Source organism: Scyliorhinus canicula, chromosome 6, assembly GCF_902713615.1.
Source record: "Scyliorhinus canicula chromosome 6, sScyCan1.1, whole genome shotgun sequence".
Lineage (NCBI taxonomy): Eukaryota > Metazoa > Chordata > Chondrichthyes > Carcharhiniformes > Scyliorhinidae > Scyliorhinus > Scyliorhinus canicula.
Genome location: NC_052151.1, coordinates 197,720,707 through 197,744,276, shown reverse-complemented (window position 1 = coordinate 197,744,276; position 23,570 = coordinate 197,720,707). Strand labels below are relative to the sequence as shown.

Here is a 23,570-nt window from a genome sequence, read left to right as displayed (position 1 = left end):
CAACCATGGTCCGTGGTTGCACAGAGCGACACTGGCCATGCGGATGCACCCACCCTCCCTTCCATGCAACCAACCTTCCCACCACCACCCACTCCCGGGCGCCACCTTGCTAGTGGGCCATTGCGCAGAGCACCCAAGGTGGTTGATGCCCACAGTAGATCGTAGAGGAGGGAGACCGCAGAGCATACCGCGACATGGATAGCGCCCTGCTGGCAGGGATGGGTGACGGGGTCAGAGGTCCGTGCAGTTCTGGGCACCTACGGGGTTAGGGGTGAGGTGCAGAGAGCAGAATGTCAGGGGAACAGCCAGGTGTGGGTTTGGGGATGGGAGAGGAGGGACGGGGCGGAGGGGGACATGCAGGGCCAGGTGCTGCAGTGCAGGCCAGGGCCACCGTGTAGCCTGATGGGCTTGATGGTGATTGCCATGCTAACATGTCTGCCTTTCACCCCTTGCAGGCAATGGCTTTTGGTATCCAACCAGGAATGGTTGTCATCTGCCTTGCTGCCACAGACCTGTCAGATGCACCGAGGCTATACGAGCAGGAGCTGTTCGGGGTGGGCCCTGCAGCAAGGGAGCCTGCCCAGAGAAGCAAAAGCTAGCTGGTGAGGATGGAGTGCAGGCAGCCTAACAGACGTGGAGGAGATGGGAAGGACGTGTTAGGCGTTGTTTTTACCAGCAGCGCCTGTCATTCGAGGACCAGCCGTACTGGGTGTGTCATCGAAGACTCCAGCTGAGGAGGGGGAACATCCGGCATATCTGCTGAATCTTGGCACAAATTCAGAGGACACGACCACCGTCGGGAAGTCGGCCCATCGGGGGAGGAGCCTCGGGAGAGGGCCTCGGGTGACGTCCTGAGGACGTCCCAACGTCGTACGATGTATTCCTCCAGTATGCCGTTTTCGAGGGGGTGGAGCAGCGGAAAAACAACACCACCTCCAATTTTGGCGTAAGAAGGGTTCCTAGCCGCTCACCGAACGTGATTTTGGCTTCAGCAATTGGAGAATCCCGCCCAATATTCCCATCTGATTAGGGTATTCTTGATTGAACAATATTCCATTCTGATGAGGATATTTGACACATATTTGGGATATTCCCACTCTGATCGTATCCAGATGATGCCACGAGGGACCCACGCTGTCGGGAACTCAGCCGGTCGTGAGCAGAGCATCAGGGGGTGGAGGCTCTCGATGCGGCGTGCGGCGTACTCCTAGACAGGGCTGAACATCGCGAGAGCGGCGCTGTCCCCGATTTCGCCGTGAATCGGCCAATCAGCAAACACGATTTTGTCGTCAGCGACCGGAGAAACCTGCACAAAATTCCAAATCTGGTCGGCATATTTCACTAGAAACAACATTCCCATTCCGATCGGGATAGTTTTAACAGAACAATAGTCCATTCTGAGTGAGATATTTTACACAGAACAATATTCCCATTTGAATCTGGATATTTCAAAAAGACAACATTCCCATTCTGATCAGGGTTTTTCACATGCAGCAATATTTCCATTCTCACCAGGATCTTCCTGATTCTCATTGGGGTATTTTGTCAGGAGCTGTATTCCCATGCTGCAGGAGCAATATTCAATAATAATCTTTATTATTGTCACAAGTAGGCTTGCATTAACACTGCAATGAAGTTACTGTGAAAAGCCCCCAGTCGCCACATTCCGGCGCCTGTTCGAGTCACAGAGGGAGAATTCAGAAAGTCCAATTCACCTAACATTCCCATTCTAATCAGGATATTTTACATGCAACAATATTCCCTTTCTGGTCCAGATATTTTATACGCAACAATATTCACATTCTGAGCGGTATATTTCACACACACCAGTATTTCAATTCTGCTCGGGATATTTCACCAGGATATTTCCATTCTAATTGGGATATTTCACCAGGAAGAACATTCCCATTCTGACCGGGATATTTAATCAGGAATAATGTTCCCATTTTGATCGGAATATTTCACCAGGAGCAGTAACAATGCTATTCAAGTCTAGTCATGTCACGATGAACATTCTTCCTGCAACAATCCAAAGGTCTCTTCTCTTGAGAATGAATTTTTGGAATGGATTAAATTAGAATTTATTCGAATCACATTGTTCTTATTTTTGTTATATGTTTGGTAGGGTTTTTGTTTCTCTTTACACTTTCTGTTTGTTTCTGTCTATTGCTATATTCTACCCGCACCAGAAGGTCACTTAACACCAGTAAAACTTTGCCTCCCAAGATGCCATTGCTAGTAAATGGTTTTCACCAAGATATATACAGGTAAGAAGCTTAGATCACAAATATTACATTGCTCTATGATAGAGGAAAGGAATAAATAATGGTTGGTTTGTTGTGATTCATGCTGCTTCAGTCAGTTTTCAGCCTAACCTGTTAATTCCAGATGTGCAAATAGTTCTTGACACCTTCCTATGAGGGGAAAGGGAAGGTATCTCTAGCTACAAAAGGTATATTGAGTCAACAAAAGGAAACTTCTGATAAATTAGGTTCAGAATACAATGGAGACTCAAGCGGCAAGGAAGGGCAGAGGACCACTGATTGAGGAAATAAAAAGGGCAGTCAGTTTACGGCAAAAAATTAACATGTAGCATAAAAAAGAACACTAAAGTCCTTTGTAAATATATAACTGTGAGAGAGTAGTTAGAGGAAAGGTGTGGATCCATTTAAGGACCAAAGAGGAGATAATGGCTGGAATTCTCCAGCTATTACGATTCTCTTTTCCCACCATTAGCGCACCCCTACCTGGGGGTTTCCTGCTGACGTGAGGTGGTTTCTTTAGGAAATCCCATTGAGAAGCAGCAGGAAGACAGAATCCTGCCGCCAGAGAACGGTACGCAGCCGAGAAACAATCGTATGGGGGAACGGAGAATCCTGCCCAGGGTGCTATTCACCGGCCTCGTTGGGCTCTCTCGAGCAAGCGAAACGAGGCCGATGAATAGCAGAAGAGATCGAAAACGAGAACCGCACTGGGCACCAGTTTGTGATACAAGCGGCCTGCTCCCTTAGGCAAAATCGGGACCTCATCGTAGTTTGGTGAGAAACCAATTATCACCGCTCGAGCAATATTTCCATGCAATTAGTGGGGGTGACCCCATATCTAAAGGCCTCCTGTGATTCAGCGGCCTCTCCAGAAAGTGGTCACGTTGGCGTCAATTAGTACTCCTCATTAAAAAAAAATGTGAACCTGGTGGAAGGGCTCCTGTGGGGAGCCGAGGAGGTGAGTACCCAGCTTTGCTCACAGGCAAATAGCCGGGGATGCTGGGCGGGCCGCTTCAGTGCTCGGCAGAGGTGGGGGACCCTCGGCCAGGAATCACCCTCCACAGGTATGTGCTGCCATGCAAAGAGGGGTAGGGGTAGGGGGCGGAACGCATTGGGAGGGTGTCAACCACACATGGCACCAGCATGCCAACCCCTGGATCATGTGTACGCAGTCCGGGGACAATCCGAAGCCCGCGTGCCCAGGACCATACCTAACCCTCACCTATTGCCAAGGTAATTGGCAATCGTGGTTACGTGAACACTTCATACAGTTCAAATTGGATTCCCGTGGGTGGGTGTAGCATGTGGGAATTATTACCAAGCATCTCAATCAGTTGAGATGCCTGTGTTGAGACCACCCGTGATGCCTGGACACTGTGCCTGATCCCTGCAGGAGGCAACACCACACACGCATATCCCGAATGCCCAGCAAATGGGACACGGCTCTGGGGACATGTTCATGGCCGGAGGGTGGGTGAATGCCACCGGGAGGAGGCCAGCGTCGGTCCATGTGATGTGATGTGCGGGCATCTGGGGTGCAGGTTTAGGGTCCGGTGAGTGGGGCCAGGAGTATGTGGACAGGGATTTGCGGGTGTGGGGAGGGTGGATCAATGGGGGAATGGAAAATCCCGGGGTGGGAGCCACCACGTTTGTCAGTATAACACGCTCCCCCAATTCCTGACAGATATTGAATGCTATGGACGGTGTTTTGGACCTTGTTAAATAGGCCCTAGTTGTACTGCTGATAGGCTGGGAGGACAGACACAGGGACCCCACCCCTCACCCGGAGGACCCGCTGCCCACCAGGCCAGGGAGGGACCCCGAGGGGGAGTCCCGCGAGGGCCCATGGTTTACAGGTGTCGCTGGTCCTTTGAACTGATAACAGACAGCACGTGCCGCAGGAGGCTCCACCTCAACAAGACGACGGTGCAGCACCTGTGCCACGTCCTCGTGGTCTTGGCACCACGTGGAGGAGGAGAAGAAGAAGGAGGACAGCTCCCGGTGGCTATCAAGGTCACCGCAGCCTTGATAGCCACCGCAGCCGGGAACTTTTATGCCTCAGGATCATTCCAGGGCCTGAGTCGGTACCTATGTGACATCTCGCAGGCCACAGCCCACAGGTGCATCAGACAGGTCACAGATGCCCTGTTTGCCCGGGCGGAAAACTAAATCAACTTTGACATGGGCCAAGCCCAACAAGATGCCCGGGCAGCAGGATTCTCCACCATCACTGGGATCCCCAGCTCCAGGGGCTGACAGACTGCAGGCCTGTTGCCTTGCATTCATTGGGCCAACTGGGAGTGCCCTACATTTGCTAACGGGAAGTGGTTCCACTTCCTGAACATGAAATGAAAATCGCTTATTGTCACGAGTCGGCTTCAATTAAGTTACTGTGAAAAGCCCCTAGTTGCCACATTCCGGCGTCTGTCCGGGGAGGCTGGTACGGGAATCGAACCGTGCTGCTGGCCTGCTTGGTCTGCTTTAAAAGCCAGCCATTTAGCCGAGTGAGCTAAACCAGCCCGTACAACACGTGTGTGACCACCACATGAAGATCATCACGTGTGCGCATGCTTCCTGGCGAATGTGCACAACAGCTACATCCTGAGGTATTCGGTCATCCCCAGCCTCTTCGAAGACCACCTCAGGATGGGCGGCTGGCTTTTGGGGATAAGGGTTATCTGCTGAGGATCTGGCTAAAGACACCAGCGCGGAGACCGGGTACAACGAGGTTCATGTGACCACCCAGGCTGTGAGTGAGCGGTGCATCGGACTGCTCAAAATGTGATTCCGATGACTTGACCGCTCCGGTGGTGCCCTGCTGTACACCCCCGGAGAGTCGCTCGCTTTGTGGTGGACTGCTGTGTCACCCACAATCTGGCACAGCAGCGGAGCGATATGTTGAGGATGAGGAACATGTGCCTAGCTCTGAGGAAAGGAGGAGGACAAGGATGATGAGGAGGCACCGGACCAACAGGGGACTGGAGGGCAAGTCCGGGGATGAGCTGGAGGACCAACTATAGGACAGGCAGCTGTGGCGAGGGTCCGGCAAGCCCAGAGGGCCAGGGAGGGCCTCTTTTTCATCAGCTTCACAGAGGACATGGCCTGGTCTATCATTGATACCTTACCACCCCCCACCCCCATTTCCCAGGGTCTGTGTAACATCACTCCAGGGTGATGGGGCTGTGTCCGTACCGTTAGCGGGTCACTGTCGAGAGCAGGGGGGTGATGATAACACACAGAGAGCTGCTGCTCCTTGATCTATGCCAGTCTGACCCCAGCCTGTCTGCTGAGTGCTCGCTCACACCCATCACCTGCACACTGTGTGCTTGGGGAAGCTGAATGCCTTGAGAGATAGGCCAAGGGTTCGGAGGTCCACCCACATAGAACAGCACAGAACAGGCCCTTCGGCCCTCGATGTTGTGCCGAGAAATGATCACCCTACTCAAACCCACGTATCCACCCTATACCCCGAACCAAACAACCCCCCCCTTAACCTTACTTTTTTAGGACACTACGGGCAATTTAGCCTGGCCAATCCACCTAACCCGCACATCTTTGGACTGTGGGAGGAAACCGGAGCACCCGGAGGAAACCCACGCAGACACGGGGAGGACGTGCAGACTCCGCACAGACAGTGACCCAGTCGGGCCCGGGGGGGGCCCAGTGAATCCTGACCTCTGCGGCTTGCATCAACATTGCGGAAGAAAATGACAGAGGCATCATATTGTTTGTGGTCAAGAGTTTTGAATGTGTCACAGGTGTCCACTAATGCCCCACACTCCCTATGGTGCCGCCCCACTCTCTCCCTCACCACCCACGTCCCCCCTCCCCACCATCCTCCGGTCCCTTCAGCGAGACTCAGCGTGCTTAACCCTGCTCTACTGTTCTGACTATGTATGACCCAAGCTGCACATCTGAGGTGGTGGCAGCCAGCTGTTTACCATTTCCTGTGGCCTTCAGTGCCCCTGGCAGGCATCCTCTGGGGAGCGCACTTTGTCGGCAGCCCTGTCCTGTGTGCTGACTTTGAGATGCGGCCTCATCAGAGGGATGGAACACGGGAGAACCGGTCGCCACCATCTCCACTCCATGGAGCGAGTCCAGGTATCCACACACCTCCCGCCCGATGCCCATAGGGCCCTGGGGTTCACCTCGGGATGGAGGGGCAACTGGTTCGAGCTCCGGCTGCCCCTGTATCACCTGGCTCTGCCAGTCCTGGCGGCTCCCCAATATCTGCACCATCGTGTCGATGCCCTCAGCGATGCTCCTCAGTGATTGGGTCATGCTCTGCAGAGCCACGGCAATGTCCATCTGTGACTATGACAAGCTTCGCAGCGCCTCAGCCATACCAATCTGAGAGTTGACGTGTCCCAGTGCATCTCATCAAGGTTAGCCTGGTATTGGGTGGCATCCCACAGTGAGTCGGACTTCCTGCCAAGACCCTCCGCCATGGCCATCACCAACTGCGCGATGCTTTGGACACCTTCACTAATGGTGCCGATGTCGTGCAACAGGCTCTCCACTGCCTAGTTGCCACCTTAGCAGGGTTGGCCTCGATGCCACCATCTCCTGTGCCCGTAGCCTCTGGGACTCCCCATTCGGTTATGGACCTGCTGTAGTGTCGCTCCATCAGCTCTGGGTAACCTTGTTTCTTGTTCCATAGGCTCAGCATGTGACTGGGACCGAGATGGGACCTGGTGTCTCACCTGGGGGTTCCTGCCTCCACCTGATCTACATCATGTGTGGTGCTGACCAGATTGTGACCCAGAAGCTTGTCCACTAACGTTTCCCTCAGAGGTGCGAAAATCCGTGCTGGTGGAGGGTAGGGTTGACAGCTGTGATGTGTTGATCATAGCATCCTCCGAGTTCTCCTCCAAGGTGTTCTCATGGGAGGCAGGGGAGGGGGCCCGCCCAGATGGGCTGGCACCGTCGGCTGGAGGGCCTGCAGGAGAATGGAAATGTGGTCAGTGGGAGGGATGGGTCAGTCAGAATGGCAATAACTATTTATGTGTGACAGTCCTCCAGGGGGGGCCCAGTGAATCCTGACCTCTGCGGCTTGCATCAACCTCTGCATTGGTGACCGCTCTGTCCTCAGTCATTCCAGTCACCTCCAGGGCCCATTCCTCCAAGGCGGTGAGCATTCGTCCGGCACCCCACCGCCAGTCTGGGCCCTCGCCCGGCGATTTGATGGAGAGCTTCTCCTGCAGAGACACAGAGTGGGGGGGCATCGTAAACTGCATTTGTGGTTCACAGTCATGGGAGAAGGGGTGTGAAGGAAGGGTGGGGGTGGATACTCACATGGGGGCAGAAAGGTCTCAGGGCGGGAGTTGGAGGTGTTAGTGTCAACTCACCCATGCTGCCCGGTGTAGGTCATTGACCTTCTTGCGACACTGGAGGCCAGTCCTGCTGGTCACACTCCAGGCGGCACTGGCTGCCCTGGTTCACCGTCCGGGACCCTCGGGGGAACAGGACATGCCTCTTGGTCCCCACGACATTGAGGAGCCTCCCCAGGTCTGCAACCCCGAATCTTGGGCCAACCGTCTCAGTGCCATGGCTGCCAGCTGAGTGGGGTCGGCTGTGCAAGTGTTGTTTGTGTGCTGCTTGACCTTGTTAGCTTGGAACCAGTGAGCGCGGTGCTGGCGAGCCTTCATTTGCGGTGAGAAGCAATGGTCCAATTAACGTTGAATAACATTCCCGGCCTCGCTGGGCCAAGCGCCGGGAAGCTCACGGCTGTTCTCGCTTGTTACCACACTTACAAATCTTTCCGGAGAATCGCGCCCTTGGAGTATGGTGGAGACAAATTCAGTGCTGCCTTTCAAAAAATAATCCCTGAAAACTACAGGGAAAAGAGTGCGGGTGTGGGAGCGAAGACAAGTATGACAGACTTTGGGCTTCTTTTTGCATTGTAACCATTCTGATTCTATGGGCTGGATTTTCTCTACAGAGGCAGGTTGCTCGAGTTGGGAAATTCCTGCGTCACTGGACCTGCCTTGATAGAAAGAACCCCCCTAAATCTTCCCTCCAGGCGAGTGGTGGGCGGGCGGGCAGTGGTGGTGGAGAGCAGTTGAAGTTAGAGTCAGGCCTGGCAGCAAAGCAGAGAGGCCAAGGAGGCAGCCGAGTGCCAAGACGAGCTGGTTTGAAGCCCCCCTCAGTTCCGTGTCACTCCCTCCCGGTTGTGTCAAAGGTTGATCGGCTTTATTGCGCTCCCTCTTCACGACCCATCCCACACTTCCCAACCACTTCCCATGCCAATTCATGACCCCCACTCACTCACATGGCCCCTTTTGCCCTCTTGCTGATTCATGGCGAGCATGAAAGGGAAATGGGGTCCTGGCTAAGCCATTTTGACCTTCCCATTCAAAAGGTTACCAAATCCAGATTTTGGTTCCTGACAGCTCTGAGGGGCCGTGAAGCAGGAGGGTCAAGAAGCTATTTTTTGGTGCTTGACTGGACGGAATTAGTACAGTACAGAACATCTAGTTTGTGACTAGTTTTATTGTTAAATAATGACGTGGGTTAGATAACAAACATGAAACTATAAAAAAAACTATTAAATTAATACAATCAAAATATCGAAGAGCTATTGCAACTGAGACTATCCACTTCAACGACTGTCTCCAGATGCCTCAAGGTAACAGTGTCACATGGTTATTCTTTACTTCCAGCTGGTGGTTAGAGGTCGTATCTGTTAATATTCACATATCTGCTTATGCATATAGAACATAGAACAGTACAGCACAGAACAGGCCCTTCGGCCCTCGATGTTGTGCCGAACAATGATCACCCTACTTAAACCCACATAACCCATATACCCATAACCCAACAATCCCCCCATTAACCTTACACTACGGGCAATTTAGCATGGCCAATCCACCTAACCTGCACGTCTTTGGACTGTGGGAGGAAACCGGAGCACCCGGAGGAAACCCACGCACACAGGGGGAGGACGTGCAGACTCCACACAGACAGTGACCCAGCCGGGAATCGAACCTGGGACCCTGGAGCTGTGAAGCATTGATGCTAACCACCATGCTACCGTGAGGCCCTATCATCACAGACTGCATGAAAATTGCAAGGGGGAGCTAGGAGATGCTTGCCACTGCAATGGAGCCGGCCAGGTCAGGAGTGTAAGGTGTAAGCTCATTACCCAAACACTTGTCTCACGCCAGCAAAGATTAGGGGGCAGGAATCCCAGAATTGGGTCCTTCCCACCACTTTTAAAATTGCTCAAAAGCAATGAAAGTCCAAGCTTACGATTTTTTTTTTATTTGTTCAAGGTACTTGGACATCACTGGCTTGGCCAGCATTTATTGCCCATCCCTAATTTTCCCGAAAGAGGCAGTTTAGCTCACCGGGCTAAATCGCTGGCTTTTAAAGCAGACCAAGCAGGCCAGCACGGTTCGATTCCCGTACCAGCCTCCCCGGACAGGCGCCGGAATGTGGCGACTAGGGGCTTTTCACAGTAACTTCATTGAAGCCTACTCGTGACAATAAGCGATTTTCATTTCATTTTCATTAAGAGGCTTAGAAGTTTGCAACATGGAAACAGGTCCTTCGGCCCAACTTGTCAACGCCACCCAGTATTTACCACTAAACTAATCTCAATTGCCCGCATTTGGCCCATAGCCTTCGACACCTATCTAACCCATATAACTGTCTAAATGCTTTTTAAAAGACAGAATTGTACCCGCCTCTACTCCTGCATCAAGCAGCTTGTTACAGACACACGTCACCCTCTGGACCCTTTTGTATCTCTTCCCTCTCACCTTAAACCTGTGCCCTCTGGTTTTAGACTCCCCTACCTTTGGGAAAAGATATTGACTATCTACCTTATCTATGCCCTTATTATTTTATAGACCTTTATAAGAACCCCCTAAGCCTCCCACACTCCATGGAAAAATATCCCAGTCTATCCAGCCTCCCCTTATAACTCAAACCATCAAGTTCCGGTAGCATCCTAGTAAATCTTGCTGCACTCTTTCTAGTTTAATAATATCCTTTCTATAATAGGATGAACAGAACTATACAGTCAACTACATTCTATTTATCTACCTATATTACTTATCCAGGGTCTGTAGATTCCTTATAATAATAATAATCGCTTATTGGCATAAGTAGGCTTCAATGAAGTTACTGTGAAAAGCCCCTAGTCGCCACATTCCGGCGCCTGTTCGGGTAGGTATGGGAATTGAACTCGCGCTGCTGGCCTTGTTCTGCATTACACGCCAGCTGTTTAGCCCACTGTGCTAAACCAGCCCCTCCAAGGTTATCTCCCCCTTGTCTCCAAGGTACACCTCTCCACATCCCAATATTTATTGTATACTCTCTTGTCTTGTCTTGTTGGCCTTCCCCAAATGCATCATCTCACACTTCTCTGGCTTGAGCTCCATTTGTCTTTTTACTGCCCAGTTTATAATTCTGTTGACATCTTCCTGTGGTCTGCAGGTTTCTTCCTCATCATCAACCACATGGCCAATCTTTGTACTATCTGCAGGCTTGTTAAAAGGGAAAGGGTGGGGAAGGTTGCAGCGCACATGATGGTCGCAGAAATTGGGACAGACTATGGAAACCTCTAAGCAACAGCATTAGACAATTTAGAATCCGCAACATTATTGTTGAATAATCCCCTGCTCCTTACTCCCCCAATCTTTACTTTCTGTTGAACTGGATCCTTTTTAAGTGTCATTTAGTTTACTTTTTGATATGGCCTGTCTTGCTTCATGAACATTATTACTTCAGTGTATTTCTAGTTGAAATGAGACATTGGTTCAATCCCCAGTGAGCTCAGATATCAAATTATATTTGGTTATTTTAATTTATTGAACTCTTTTCTGCTGAAATATATTTCATGTTTTTATTTATTTTCTAGATGCTATCATGATGTATAATAATTGCTGGTTAATTATTTTAATTAATTTGTTTTTAATTTATCATATAACATTGTTAAATATATCTGCATGAATTAATATTTTACTTATAATATTTAATTTTCAAACTGCTTCTGAAGTTCCACTTTGCCTGCCTGCATTACATTCAGCAGTAGACAGGACAGTTCTCAGACACGGGAATCACGGATACTGTCATTTACAGAACTCTTGGTTAGGTAAGAAGGGTAGAAAAATGGCTGGATGTTTGTCCAATCACTTTCCTGATGCTGCTCTGCTATCAGAACTTTGTTAGGTTTCTCAAAACTCGGCTCCTCCTCAAAGCAGTATAATGATCAATTGATGGCATGATGTGAACAGCAATCAATTTCAATAATGAACTATCATATAAATATATGTCTCTCAACTGCACAGACTGACAAACTTGAATGCGAACAGGGAACTATTCATTCCTGGATCATGGCATATCTGGACCTTTATATCATTGTCATGGATTAGTTCTGTAACCTAACAAAAATCTATCTCGCTGAGTTTTGAAACTTTCAGTTGACACCCAGCCTCCACAGCTTATTGGGCAAGCGAATTTAAGATTTACTCCCTACTTTGTGAAGAAGTGATTGGTCTCTAAACAGCTTGGCTTTATTTTAAGGTTTTGTCCTGTTGTCTGAAACCTCAGACACCCAACCATTGAACAAATAGAATCATAGAATTGCTGCACTGCAAAGAAGGCCATTTGGTCTGAAAGAGCACCCTATCCAGGCCCACTCTCCCACCCTATCCCCGTAACCCCATAACCTTACCTAACCTGCACATCTTTGGACTGTGGGAGGAAACTGGAGCACCCGGAGGAAACCCACGCAGACACGAGGAGAAAGTGCAGACTCCGCACAGTGACCCAAGCCGGAATTGAACCCGGGTCCCTGGCGCTGTGAGGCAGTCGTGCTAACCACTGTGCTACCATGCTGCCCGTAGTTTATCGATTCACCTCTTTAATCACTTTAACACCGAGGTCGGGATTCTCCATTGCGAACCCGCCGTGCTGCTACTGGGGAGAGAGAATTTAGCTGCTCCATTGGCTGGTGGCAGGAATCTCTACTCCCACCTCTTGTCAATGGAATTTCCCATTGAAGCCACCAGGAAACCCATGGGCGGGTGTGCGTTGCCAGCAGGATTAGTCAAGCATGCCACCACCGAACGACCAGAGAATTCTACCCCTCAATTATATTAACTATTTAATGACCGATGCTCAAGGGAAGCAAGCCTATGCTGTAATTATCCGGCCGTTGGGATTCTCTGTCTGCTGGCAGCGCACACTCACCCGTGGGCTTCCTGGCAGCGTGGGGTGGCTTAAATGGGAAATCCCACTGATAAGCAGCAGGGGTGTAAAATCCTGCTGCCAGCGAATGGAGCAGCCAAATTCTCTGTCCTCCGTAGCCAGCAAACGGCACGTCGCCGAGAAACGAGTGGGCGAGGGACTGGAGAAGCGCCCACTAACCGAGCTAATTTACTCCTTCATTTAAACTGTTCTGCTGGCTTTGTCACCGTGACTTTGTGAGTCTTTTCAGCCTTCCAAAGTCAAGGTAGCTCATTTCAACCAATTTGCCAATGACGTATTTTATTTTCAGTAAAAGAAGTTAGAATGTAGAATTAATGGACACTGTCACCCTGAAGGAGTGCCATTCAGCCCATCACACCTGAGCCAAATCTTTCGAAGAGCAATCCAGGTAGTCCCATTGTCCCGTTCTTGACTATATGGCTGCAATTATTTCCCCTCTCAAATATGTATCTAATTTCCTTTTGAACACGACAGGTGAATCTCTTTCCACCAGCTGATCGAGATATATGAATTTCATTTTTTTTCCCAATTAAGGGACAATCTAGCCGAGCCTTCCCATCTTTTTTGTATTGTGGGGGTGAAACCCACGTAGACACAGGGAGAATATGCAAAGTCCACACGGACAGTGACCCGGGGCCGGGATCGAACCTGGGACCTCGGTGCCGTGAGGCAGCAGTGCTAACCGCTGCACCAGCATGCCGCCCGAAGGTGTGAATTTTAAATACTTAACAGTTGCTCCATAAATATTGCCAACCTGCTCTGGTACCGCCGGCATCACCACCCCCACCTGCCCCCGGCCCCCTTGCCTGTCAGGGTTTCCTGATGGTGTGGTGTGGCTTCAATGGGAAATCCCATTGACAAGTGGTGGGAAGAGAAAATCCCACCACCAGCACACGGTGTGCCGCCGAGAGTCATGCGGCGAAGGCACCGGAGAACCCTACATGACGAAACACTTCTATCAAATCTACTCTTGGCCTTCTCTGTTCATTTTTTTTCAATAAAAATTTCGAGTACCCAATTGATTTTTCTTCCACATGGCCAATCCACCTCGCCTGCACATCTTTGCGTTGTGGGGGCGAAACCCACACAAACACGGGGAGAATGTGCAAACTCCACACGGACAGTGACCCAGAGCCGGGATCGAACCTGGGACCTCGGCGCCGTGAGGCAGCAGTGCTAACCCACTGCGCTACCGTACCGCCCCTCCTTCTCTGCTTTATGTAGAACAATTCAGATTCTCTATATTTTCAAAAAGATCCTCAGATGGAAACTCGTAACTCATTCTACTGTTAAAATAAAATTTAAATGGTTCAGAGTTAATTCTTTCACAAAATTAAGAGGCAATCAGTCATATATATTGACTACAAAATAAACTGTGTACTCATAATAAGTTTTGGGATAAATATTTTCATAAACCATTGCTTATGGAGGATGGAGTGGCAGCCACGGTCGATTGCCCACTCCGATTGCACATTTCTCACTCAGACTCTTGACCCAGGGCTGCTGTAAAATTGAAGTGCAGCTGCTGTTAGTGTCCATCAGTGCGGGGCTGAACCATCGGGAAGTGGGGACAGTGAAGCCATGCCCCTGTTTACTGCACTAACTGCCATAAAGCGGTAAGTATAAAGGTCGCAGCCACTTTGATAGGCAAGATGGTAAGTGCGTAAGGTTACAGGATGGGCGGGTGATCAGGAGAGTGTGGTCAGGTTGGTTGATCAGGGGATGGAGGGGATCATGGGTGGGGTTTTAGTCATATGGTCAAGGGTGTGTATTCAGGGTTGGGGCAGTCAGGGGGTCAGTAGTATAGTTACACAAGTAGAAGTGGTTTTAATTCATTTAACCCTTCTTGGATAGATATTCCTGAGTCAGAACCATCTGCAAGTTTATCAGATGGTCCTGGGTACAGGGTAATGGCCCAATAGGAGTTAAAATTTCCCAGGAGGTTCTCCAGCAGTCCTTGTATGGGGATCTCCGGTGGGTTCCCAGTGCATTTTCTGGGGTACCTTCCAGAGAATGGAAATTCTGGGCCCGTCATATTTTTGTTATTTACTGTGCTCAAATCCTACATCCCAGGGATTATACTCCCAAAACTAATCTTTTGACTAAGAAGTGTTTTGGGATAGCCTGAGGATGGGAAATAATTGCAAGAAATTTCATTCTGCATTCTACTTCAAAAATATTTTCTGAAAACTTATTTGATACACTGACCAGGTGCTCTGTGTGTTGCAGGTTGAGGGATACACATTTGGGGACAACTTAGAAGGCCGGCTTCTTCGTTCTTTGTGAATTCTGCTGCAGTATATTTCACATCCACCTGATATTCCATATAAACGAAAGTATAGCAACAGTGCAGCAGCCTCTAATCTCACAATGAGGAGCCAGCCTAGTTCATGTATTCCGGTCTTGACTATGAGACTTACCAATGGCATTCTGTCTCAAGAGATGGGAGTGAAGCCATTGCACTGTAAGAAGTTGGAGAGGATACAGTCTGAGTCGGAAATTGCAACTGGCCGGAACACTCTCATTGTGATTCACTGTCCCCGCCTGCAGCGTACCTCAGTCCACATGTTTCCCGGCGGCGTGGGAAATCCCATTGACAAGTAGCGGGAAGATAGAATCCCGCCGGCCAGCGAATGGTGCTCAGCCGAGAAACACGTGGCTGGGAGACAGGAGAATCCTGCCCACTATAAATGGTGGAAGCTATGGCCAGGAGTGATGCATACAGTCAAAGAAAGAACAGGTCCCCATCTCTGACTGTACATTCTCCATCTCTGACAGTACACTCTCCATCTCTGACTGTCCACTCTCCATCTCTGACTGTCCACTCTCCATCTCTGACTGTCCACTCTCCATCTCTGACTGTACACTCTCCATCTCTGACTGTCCACTCTCCATCTCTGACTGTACACTCTCCATCTCTGACTGCACATTCTCCATCTCTGACTGTACACTCTCCATCTCTGACTGTACACCACCATCTCTGACTGTACATTCTCCATCTCTGACTGTACACTCTCCATCTCTGACTGTCCACTCTCCATCTCTGACTGTCCACTCTCCATCTCTGACTGTACATCACCATCTCTGACTGTACATTCTCCATCTCTGACTGTACATTCTCCATCTCTGACTGTACATTCTCCATCTCTGACTCTCCACTCTCCATCTCTGACTGTACACTCTCCATCTCTGACTGCACATTCTCCATCTCTGACTGTACACTCTCCATCTCTGACTGTACACCACCATCTCTGACTGTACATTCTCCATCTCTGACTGTCCACTCTCCATCTCTGACTGTCCACTCTCCATCTCTGACTGTACATTCACCATCTCTGACTGTACATTCACCATCTCTGACTGTACATTCTCCATCTCTGACTGTACACTCTCCATCTCTGACTGCACACTCTCTATTTCTAACTGTACACCACCATCTCTGACTGTATACTCTCCATCTCTAACTGTACACCACCATCTAAGACTGTACATTCTCCATCTCTGACTGGACACTCTCCAACTCTGACTGTACACTCTCCACCTCTGACTGCACACTCTTCATTTCTAACTGTGCACCACCATCTCTGACTGTACATTCTCCATCTCTGACTGTACATTCTCCATCTCTGACTGTACATTCTCCATCTCTGACTGTACACCACCATCTCTGACTGTACATTATCCATCTCTGACTGCACACTCTCCATCTCTGACTGTACACCGCCATCTCTGACTGTACATTCTCCATCTCTGACTGTACACTCTCCATCTCTGACTGCACACTCTCCATCTCTGACTGTACACCGCCATCTCTGACTGTACATTCTCCATCTCTGACTGTACACTCTCCATCTCTGACTGCACACTCTCCATCTCTGACTGTACACCGCCATCTCTGACTGTACATTCTCCATCTCTGACTGTACACTCTCCATCTGACTGTACACCACCATCTCTGACTGTACATTATCCATCTCTGACTGTACACTCTCCATCTCTGACTGTACACTCTCCATCTCTGACTGCGCACTCTCCATCTCTAACTGTACACCAGCATCTCTGACTGTACATTCTCCATCTCTGACTGTACACTCTTCATTTCTAACTGTACACCACCATCTCTGACTGTACACTCTCCATCTCTGACTGTACACTCTCCATCTCTGACTGTACATTCTCCATCTCTGACTGTACATTCTCCATCTCTGACTGTACACTCTCCATCTCTAACTGTACACCACCATCTCTGACTGCACACTCTCTATTTCTAACTGTACACCACCATCTCTGACTGTATACTCTCCATCTCTAACTGTACACCACCATCTAAGACTGTACATTCTCCATCTCTGACTGTACACTCTCCAACTCTGACTGTACACTCTCCACCTCTGACTGTACATTATCCATCTCTGACTGTACACTCTCCATCTCTGACTGCACACTCTCCATCTCTGACTGCACACCGCCATCTCTGACTGTACACCGCCATCTCTGACTGTACATTCTCCATCTCTGACTGTACACTCTCCATCTGACTGTACACCACCATCTGACTGTACATTATCCATCTCTGACTGTACACTCTCCATCTCTGACTGTACACTCTCCATCTCTGACTGCACACTCTCCATCTCTAACTGTACACCACCATCTCTGACTGTACATTCTCCATCTCTGACTGTACACTCTTCATTTCTAACTGTACACCACCATCTCTGACTGTACACTCTCCATCTCTGACCGAACACTCTCCATCTCTGACTGTAAATTCTCCATCTCTGACTGTAAATTCTGCATCTCTGACTGTACATTCTCCATCTCTAACTGTACACCACCATCTCTGACTGTCCTCTCCATCTCTGACTGTACATTCTCCATCTCTGACTGTACACTCTTCATTTCTAACTGTACACCACCATCTCTGACTGTACATTCTCCATCTCTGACTGTAAATTCTCCATCTCTGACTGTACATTCTCCATCTCTAACTGTACACCACCATCTCTGACTGTACATTCTCCATCTCTGACTGTACACCACCATCTCTGACTGTACATTCTCCATCTCTAACTGTACACCACCATCTCTGACTGTACATTCTCCATCTCTGACTGTACACCACCATCTCTGACTGTCCTCTCCAGCTCTGACTGTATACTCTCCATCTCTGACTGTCCTCTCCAGCTCTGACTGTACACCACCATCTCTGACTATACTCTCCATCTCTGACTGTACACCACCATCTCTGACTGTACACTCTCTATCTCAGACAGTACACCACTGTTTCTGACTGTACACGCTCCACCTCTGACTGTACACTATCATTTCTGACTATACACATATGGATGGGCCATGGACAGTGTGGAAGGGGGTCACGGTCAGAGTGGAAGGGGTCACGGTCAGAGTGGAAAGGGTCACGGTCAGAGTGGAAGGGGTCATGGTCAGTATTGGAAAGGGACACGGTCAGAGTGGAAGTGGACACGGTCAGTATTGGAAGGGTCATGGTCAGAGTGGAAGAGGACGGGGTCAGAGTGGAAGGTGATACGGTCAGAGTGGAAGGGGACAGACAGGGTCAGAGTGGAAGGGGGTCACGGTCAGAGTAGAAGGGAACAGGGTCAGAGTGAAAGGGGACAGGGTCAGAGTGGAAGGAGTCAGGGTCAGAGTGGAAGGGAACAGGGTCAGAGTGAAAGGGGACAGGGTCAAAGTGAAAGGGGACAGGGTCAGAGTGGAAGGGGGTCACGGTCAGAGTAGAAGGAAACAGGGTCAGAGTGAAAGGGGACAGGGTCAGAGTGGAAGGGGTCAGGGTCAGAGTGGAAGGGGTCAGGGTCAGTGTGGCAGGGGACAGGGTCAGAGTGGAAGGGGACACGGTCAGAGTGGAAGGGGACACGGTCAGAGTGGAAGGGGTCAGGGTCAGAGTGGAAGGGGAGACGGTCAGAGTGGAAGGGGACACGGTCAGAGTGGAAGGGGACACGGTCAGAGTGGAAGGGGTCACGGTCAGAGTGGAAGGGGACAGACAGGGTCAGAGTGGAAGGGGACAAGGTCAGACTGGAAGGGGACAAGGTCAGACTGGAAGGGGACAGGGTCAGAGTGGAAGGGGACAAGGTCAGAGTGGAAGGGGACAGACAGGGTCAGAGTGGAAGGGGACAGGGTCAGAGTGGAAGGGGACAGGGTCAGAGTGGAAGGGGACAGGGTCAGAGTGGAAGGGGACAGGGTCAGAGTGGAAGGGGACAAGGTCAGAGTGGAAGGTGACACGGTCAGAGTGGAAGGGGACAGACAGGGTCAGAGTGGAAGGGGGTCACGGTCAGAGTGGAAGGGAACAGGATCAGTGAAAGGGGACAGGGTCAGAGTGGAAGGTGACACGGTCAGAGTGGAAGGGGACAGACAGGGTCAGAGTGGAAGGGGGTCACGGTCAGAGTGGAAGGGAACAGGATCAGTGAAAGGGGACAGGGTCAGAGTGGAAGGGGACACGGTCAGAGTGGAAGGGGACACGGTCAGAGTGGAAGGGGACACGGTCAGTGTGGAAGGGGTCAGGGTCAGAGTGGAAGGGGTCAGGGTCAGAGTGGAAGGGGTCAGGGTCAGAGTGGAAGGGGACACGGTCAGAGAGGAAGGGGTCACGGTCAGACTGGATGGCGGTCACGGCAATTGTTCGAAGGGGTTACGGTCAGTGTTGGAAGGGGACAGGGTCAGAGTGGAAGGGGTCACGGTCAGTGGAAGGGGTCACGGTCAGAGTGGAAGGGGTCAGTGTGGCAGGGGACAGGGTCAGAGTGGAAGGGGACACGGTCAGAGTGGAAGGGGACACGGTCAGAGTGGAAGGGGACACGGTCAGTGTGGAAGGGGTCAGGGTCAGAGTGGAAGGGGTCAGGGTCAGAGTGGAAGGGGTCAGGGTCAGAGTGGAAGGGGACACGGTCAGAGAGGAAGGGGTCACGGTCAGACTGGATGGCGGTCACGGCAATTGTTCGAAGGGGTTACGGTCAGTGTTGGAAGGGGACAGGGTCAGAGTGGAAGGGGTCACGGTCAGTGGAAGGGGTCACGGTCAGAGTGGAAGGGGTCAGTGTGGCAGGGGACAGGGTCAGAGTGGAAGGGAACAGGGTCAGAGTGGAAGGGGACACGGTCAGTGTTGGGAGGGGACACGGTCAGAGTAGAAGAGGTCAGAGTGGAAGGGGACAGGGTCAGAGTGGAAGGGACAGGGTCAGAGAGGAAGGGGACAGGGTCAGAGTGGAAGGGACAGGGTCAGAGTGGAAGGGGACAGGGTCAGAGTGGAAGGGGACAGGGTCAGAGTGGAAGGGGACAGGGTCAGAGTGGAAGGGGTCACGGTCAGTGTTGGGAGGGGACAGGGTCAGAGTAGAAGGGGTCACGGTCAGTGTTGGGAGGTAACACGGTCAAAGTAGAAGAGGACAGGGTCAGAGTGGAAGGAGACAGGGTCAGAGTAGAAGGGGACAGGGTCAGGCCCGAAGCGGTCACGGTGAGAGTGGAAGGGGACATGGTCAGGCTCGAAGCGGTCAGTGTCAGAGTGGAAGGGGACATGGTCAGGCTCGAAGCGGTCAGGGTCCGAGTTTGAGTGGGGATTTTCAGTTGGAGGTTTACAGTCGCGAGTGAAGTATGTCTGTTGCAGCTCGCAATCATTAGATTACAAGCTTGTGTTTGGACAGTTAGCGAACTGGCAGTTGCTACTTCCTTTTTCAGTCAGCTAATTTGTTGTGTTATAGACGGTTGTTGACATAATATCATCCATAGAATTGTTAATCTGCAGATCTGGATGAGCAGAAATTTCCCCCAAATGAATATTGGGAAAACCTTTTGAGTCCACATCATGAATGCTGTTCCATAGCTGCTGACTCCATCCCACTCCTTGGCAACAGGCTGATATTTTACCAAAGTGTTTGCAACCTTGGTGTCACGTTGCATCTTGAGATGAGCTTCCGACTTCTGAGCTTCAACCAGCTAAACACGTGGCTATACAGCTGGTGTAGGAGGGAGTGTTTCCGTTATCTGGACTATTGGGAGCTCTTCCGGGGCAGATGTGACCTGTATAAGAAGGACGGGTTGCATCTAAACTGGAGAGGCATAAATATCCTGGCCACGAGGTTTGCCAGTGTCACACAGGAGGGTTTAAACTAGTATGGCAGGGGGATGGGTACCGGAGCAATAGGTCAGAAAGTGAAAGCATTGAGGGAGAACTCGGGAATAGGGCAACTATGGCTCTGAGCCAGGGCAGACAGGGAGATGTTGCTGAAAACAGCGGGTCTGGTAGCCTGAAGTGCATATGTTTTAATGCAAGAAGTATTACGGGTAAGGCAGATTAATTTAGAGCTTGGATTAGTACTTGGAACTATGATGTTGTTGCCATTACAGAGACCTGGTTGAGGGAAGGACAGGATTGGCAGCTAAACGTTCCAGGATTTAGATGTTTCAGGTGGGATAGAGGGGGATGTAAAAGGGGTGGAGGAGTTGCACTACTGGTGAGGGAGAATATCACAGCTGTACCGCGGGAGGACACCTCAGGGCAGCGAGGTAAAGATCAGGAATAAGAAGGATGCAGTCACAATGTTGGGGGTTTACTACAGGCCTCCCTACAGCCAGCGAGAGATAGAGGAGCAGATAGGTCGATAGATTTTGGAAAGGAGTAAAAGCAACAGGGTTGTTATGATGGGAGACTTCAACTTCCCCAAATTTGACAGGGACTCACTTAGTGCTCGGGGCTTAGACGGGGAAGAGTTTATAAGGAGCATCCAGGAGGGCTTCTTAAAACAATATGTAGATAGTCCAACTAGGGAAGGGGCTGTACTGGACCTGGTATTGGGGAATGAGCCCGGCCAAGTGGTAGAAGTTTCAGTAGGGGAGCATTTCGAGAACAGTGACCAAAAATCAGTAAGTTTTAAAGTGCTGGTGGACAAGGTTAAGAGTGGTCCTAAGGTGAATGTGCTAAATTGGGGGAAGGCTAATTATAGCAATATTAGGCGGGAACTGAAGAACCTTGATTGGGGACGGATGTTTGAGGGTAAATACACATCTGACATATGGGAGGCTTTCAAATGTCAGTTGAAAGGAATTCAGGACCAGCATGTTCCTGTGCGGAAGAAGGATAAATACCGCAAATTTCGGGAACCTTGGATAACAAGAGATATTGTAGGCCTCGTCAAAAAGAAAAAGGATGCATTTGTCAGGGCTAGAAGGCTGGGAACAGACGAAGCCTGTGTGGAATATAAGGAAAGTAGGAAGGAACTTAAGCAAGGAGTCAGCAGGGCTAGAAGGGGTCACGGAAAGTCATTGGCAAATAGGCTTTCTACAAGTACATAAAAAGCAAGACAGTAGCCAGGGAAAGGGTTGGCCCACTGAAGGACAGGCGAGGGAATCTATGAGTGGAGCCAGAGGAAATGGGCGAGCTACTAAATGAATACTTTGCGTCAGTATTCGCCAAAGAGAAGGAATTGGTGGATGTTGAGTCTGGAGAAGAGTGTGCAGATAGCCTGGGTCACATTGAGATCCAGAAAGACGAGGTGTTGGGCGTCTTGAAAAGTATTACGGTAGATAAGTACTCGGGGCCTGATGGGATCTCCCCCAGAATACTGAAGGAGGCTAGAAAGGAAATTGCTGAGGCCTTGACAGAAATCTTTGTATCCTCACTGTCTTCAGGTGATGTCCTGGAGGACTGGAGAATAGCCAATGTTGTTCCTTTGTTTAAGAAAGGTAGCAAGAATAATCCAGGGAACTACAGGCCGGTGAACCTTACGTCAGTGGTAGGGAAATTACTGGAGAAAATTCTTCGAGACAGGATCTACTCCCATTTGGAAGCAAATGGACGTATTAGCTTTGTGAAGGGGAGGTCGTGTCTCACTAACTAGTTTTTCGAAGAGGTCACAAAGATGATTGATGCAGGTAGGGCAGTGGATGTTGTCTATATGGACTTCAATAAGGCCTTTGACAAGGTCCCTCATGGTAGACTGGTATAAAAGGTGAAGTCATACGGAATCAGGGGTGAGCTGGCAAGATGGATACAGAACTGGCTAGGTCATAGAAGGCAAAGAGTAGCAATGGAAGGGTACTTTTCTTATTGGAGGGCTGTGACTAGTGGTGTTCCGCAGGGATCAGTGCTGGGACCTTTGCTGTTTGTAGTATATAAGAACTAGGAGCAGGAGTAGGCCATCTGGCCCCTCGAGCCTGCTCCACCATTCAGTGAGATCATGGCTGATCTTTTGTGGACTCAGTTCCACTTTCCGGCCCGAACACCCTTTATTCCTCAAAAAACTATCTTTACCTTAAAAACATTTAATGAAGGAGCCTCAACTGGTTCACTAGTCAAGGAATTCCATAGATTCACAACCCTTTGGGTGAAGAAGTTCCTCCTAAACTCAGTCCTAAATCTACTTCCCCTTATTTTGAGGCTATGCCCCCGAGTTCTGCTTTCACCTACCAGTGGAAACAACCTGCCCGTATCTATCCTGTGTTTCTATAAGATCCCCCCTCATCCTTCTAAATTCCAACGACTACAGTCCCAGTCTACTCAACCTCTCCTCGTAAGAGATTAACCTCGTGAATCTCCTCTGCACACCCTCCAGCGCCAGTACGTCCTTTCTCAGGTAAGGAGACCAAAACTGAAAACAATACTCTAGGTGTGGCCTCACTAACACCTTATACAGTTGCAGCATAACCTCCCTAGTCTTAAACTCTATCCCTCTAGCAATGAAGGACAAAATTCCATTTGCCTTCCTAATCACCTGTTGCACCTATAAACCAACATTTTGCGACTCATGCACTAGCACACCCAGGTCTCTCTGCACAGCAGCATGTTTTCATATGTTGCCATTTAAATAATAATCTCTTTTGCTGTTATTCCTACCAAAATGGATAACCTCACATTTGTCAACATTGTATTCCATCTGCCAGACCGTAGCCCATTCACTTAACCTATCCAAATCCCTCTGCAGACTTCCAGAATCCTCTGCACTTTTTGCTTTACCACTCATCTTAGTGTCGTCTGCAAACTTAGACACATTGCCCTTGGTCCGCAACTCCAAATCATCTATGTAAATTGTGAACAATTGTGGGCCCAACACGGATCCCTGAGGGACACCACTAGCTACTGAT

The 23,570-nt window shown here is 50.0% G+C and overlaps 1 protein-coding gene across 35 annotated transcripts in view; it reads left to right on the top strand.

Annotated features, from left to right (window-relative positions):
* Positions 1-23,570, top strand: part of LOC119967772 (regulating synaptic membrane exocytosis protein 1-like) — a 1,070,524-nt gene that overhangs the window by 733,120 nt on the left and 313,834 nt on the right. For 19 of the 35 annotated variants that reach the window (XM_038800731.1, XM_038800743.1, XM_038800742.1 and 16 more), the window contains 2 exons: positions 2,190-2,267; positions 11,269-11,364. The exons of 8 other annotated variants lie outside the window; for them this stretch is intronic. In XM_038800731.1, coding sequence (XP_038656659.1) covers positions 2,190-2,267; positions 11,269-11,364 — 174 coding nt within the window. The remainder of the gene's footprint in view (positions 1-2,189; positions 2,268-11,268; positions 11,365-23,570) is intronic. 8 more of the 35 variants (XM_038800739.1, XM_038800745.1, XM_038800766.1 and 5 more) reach the window with 4 other exon arrangements.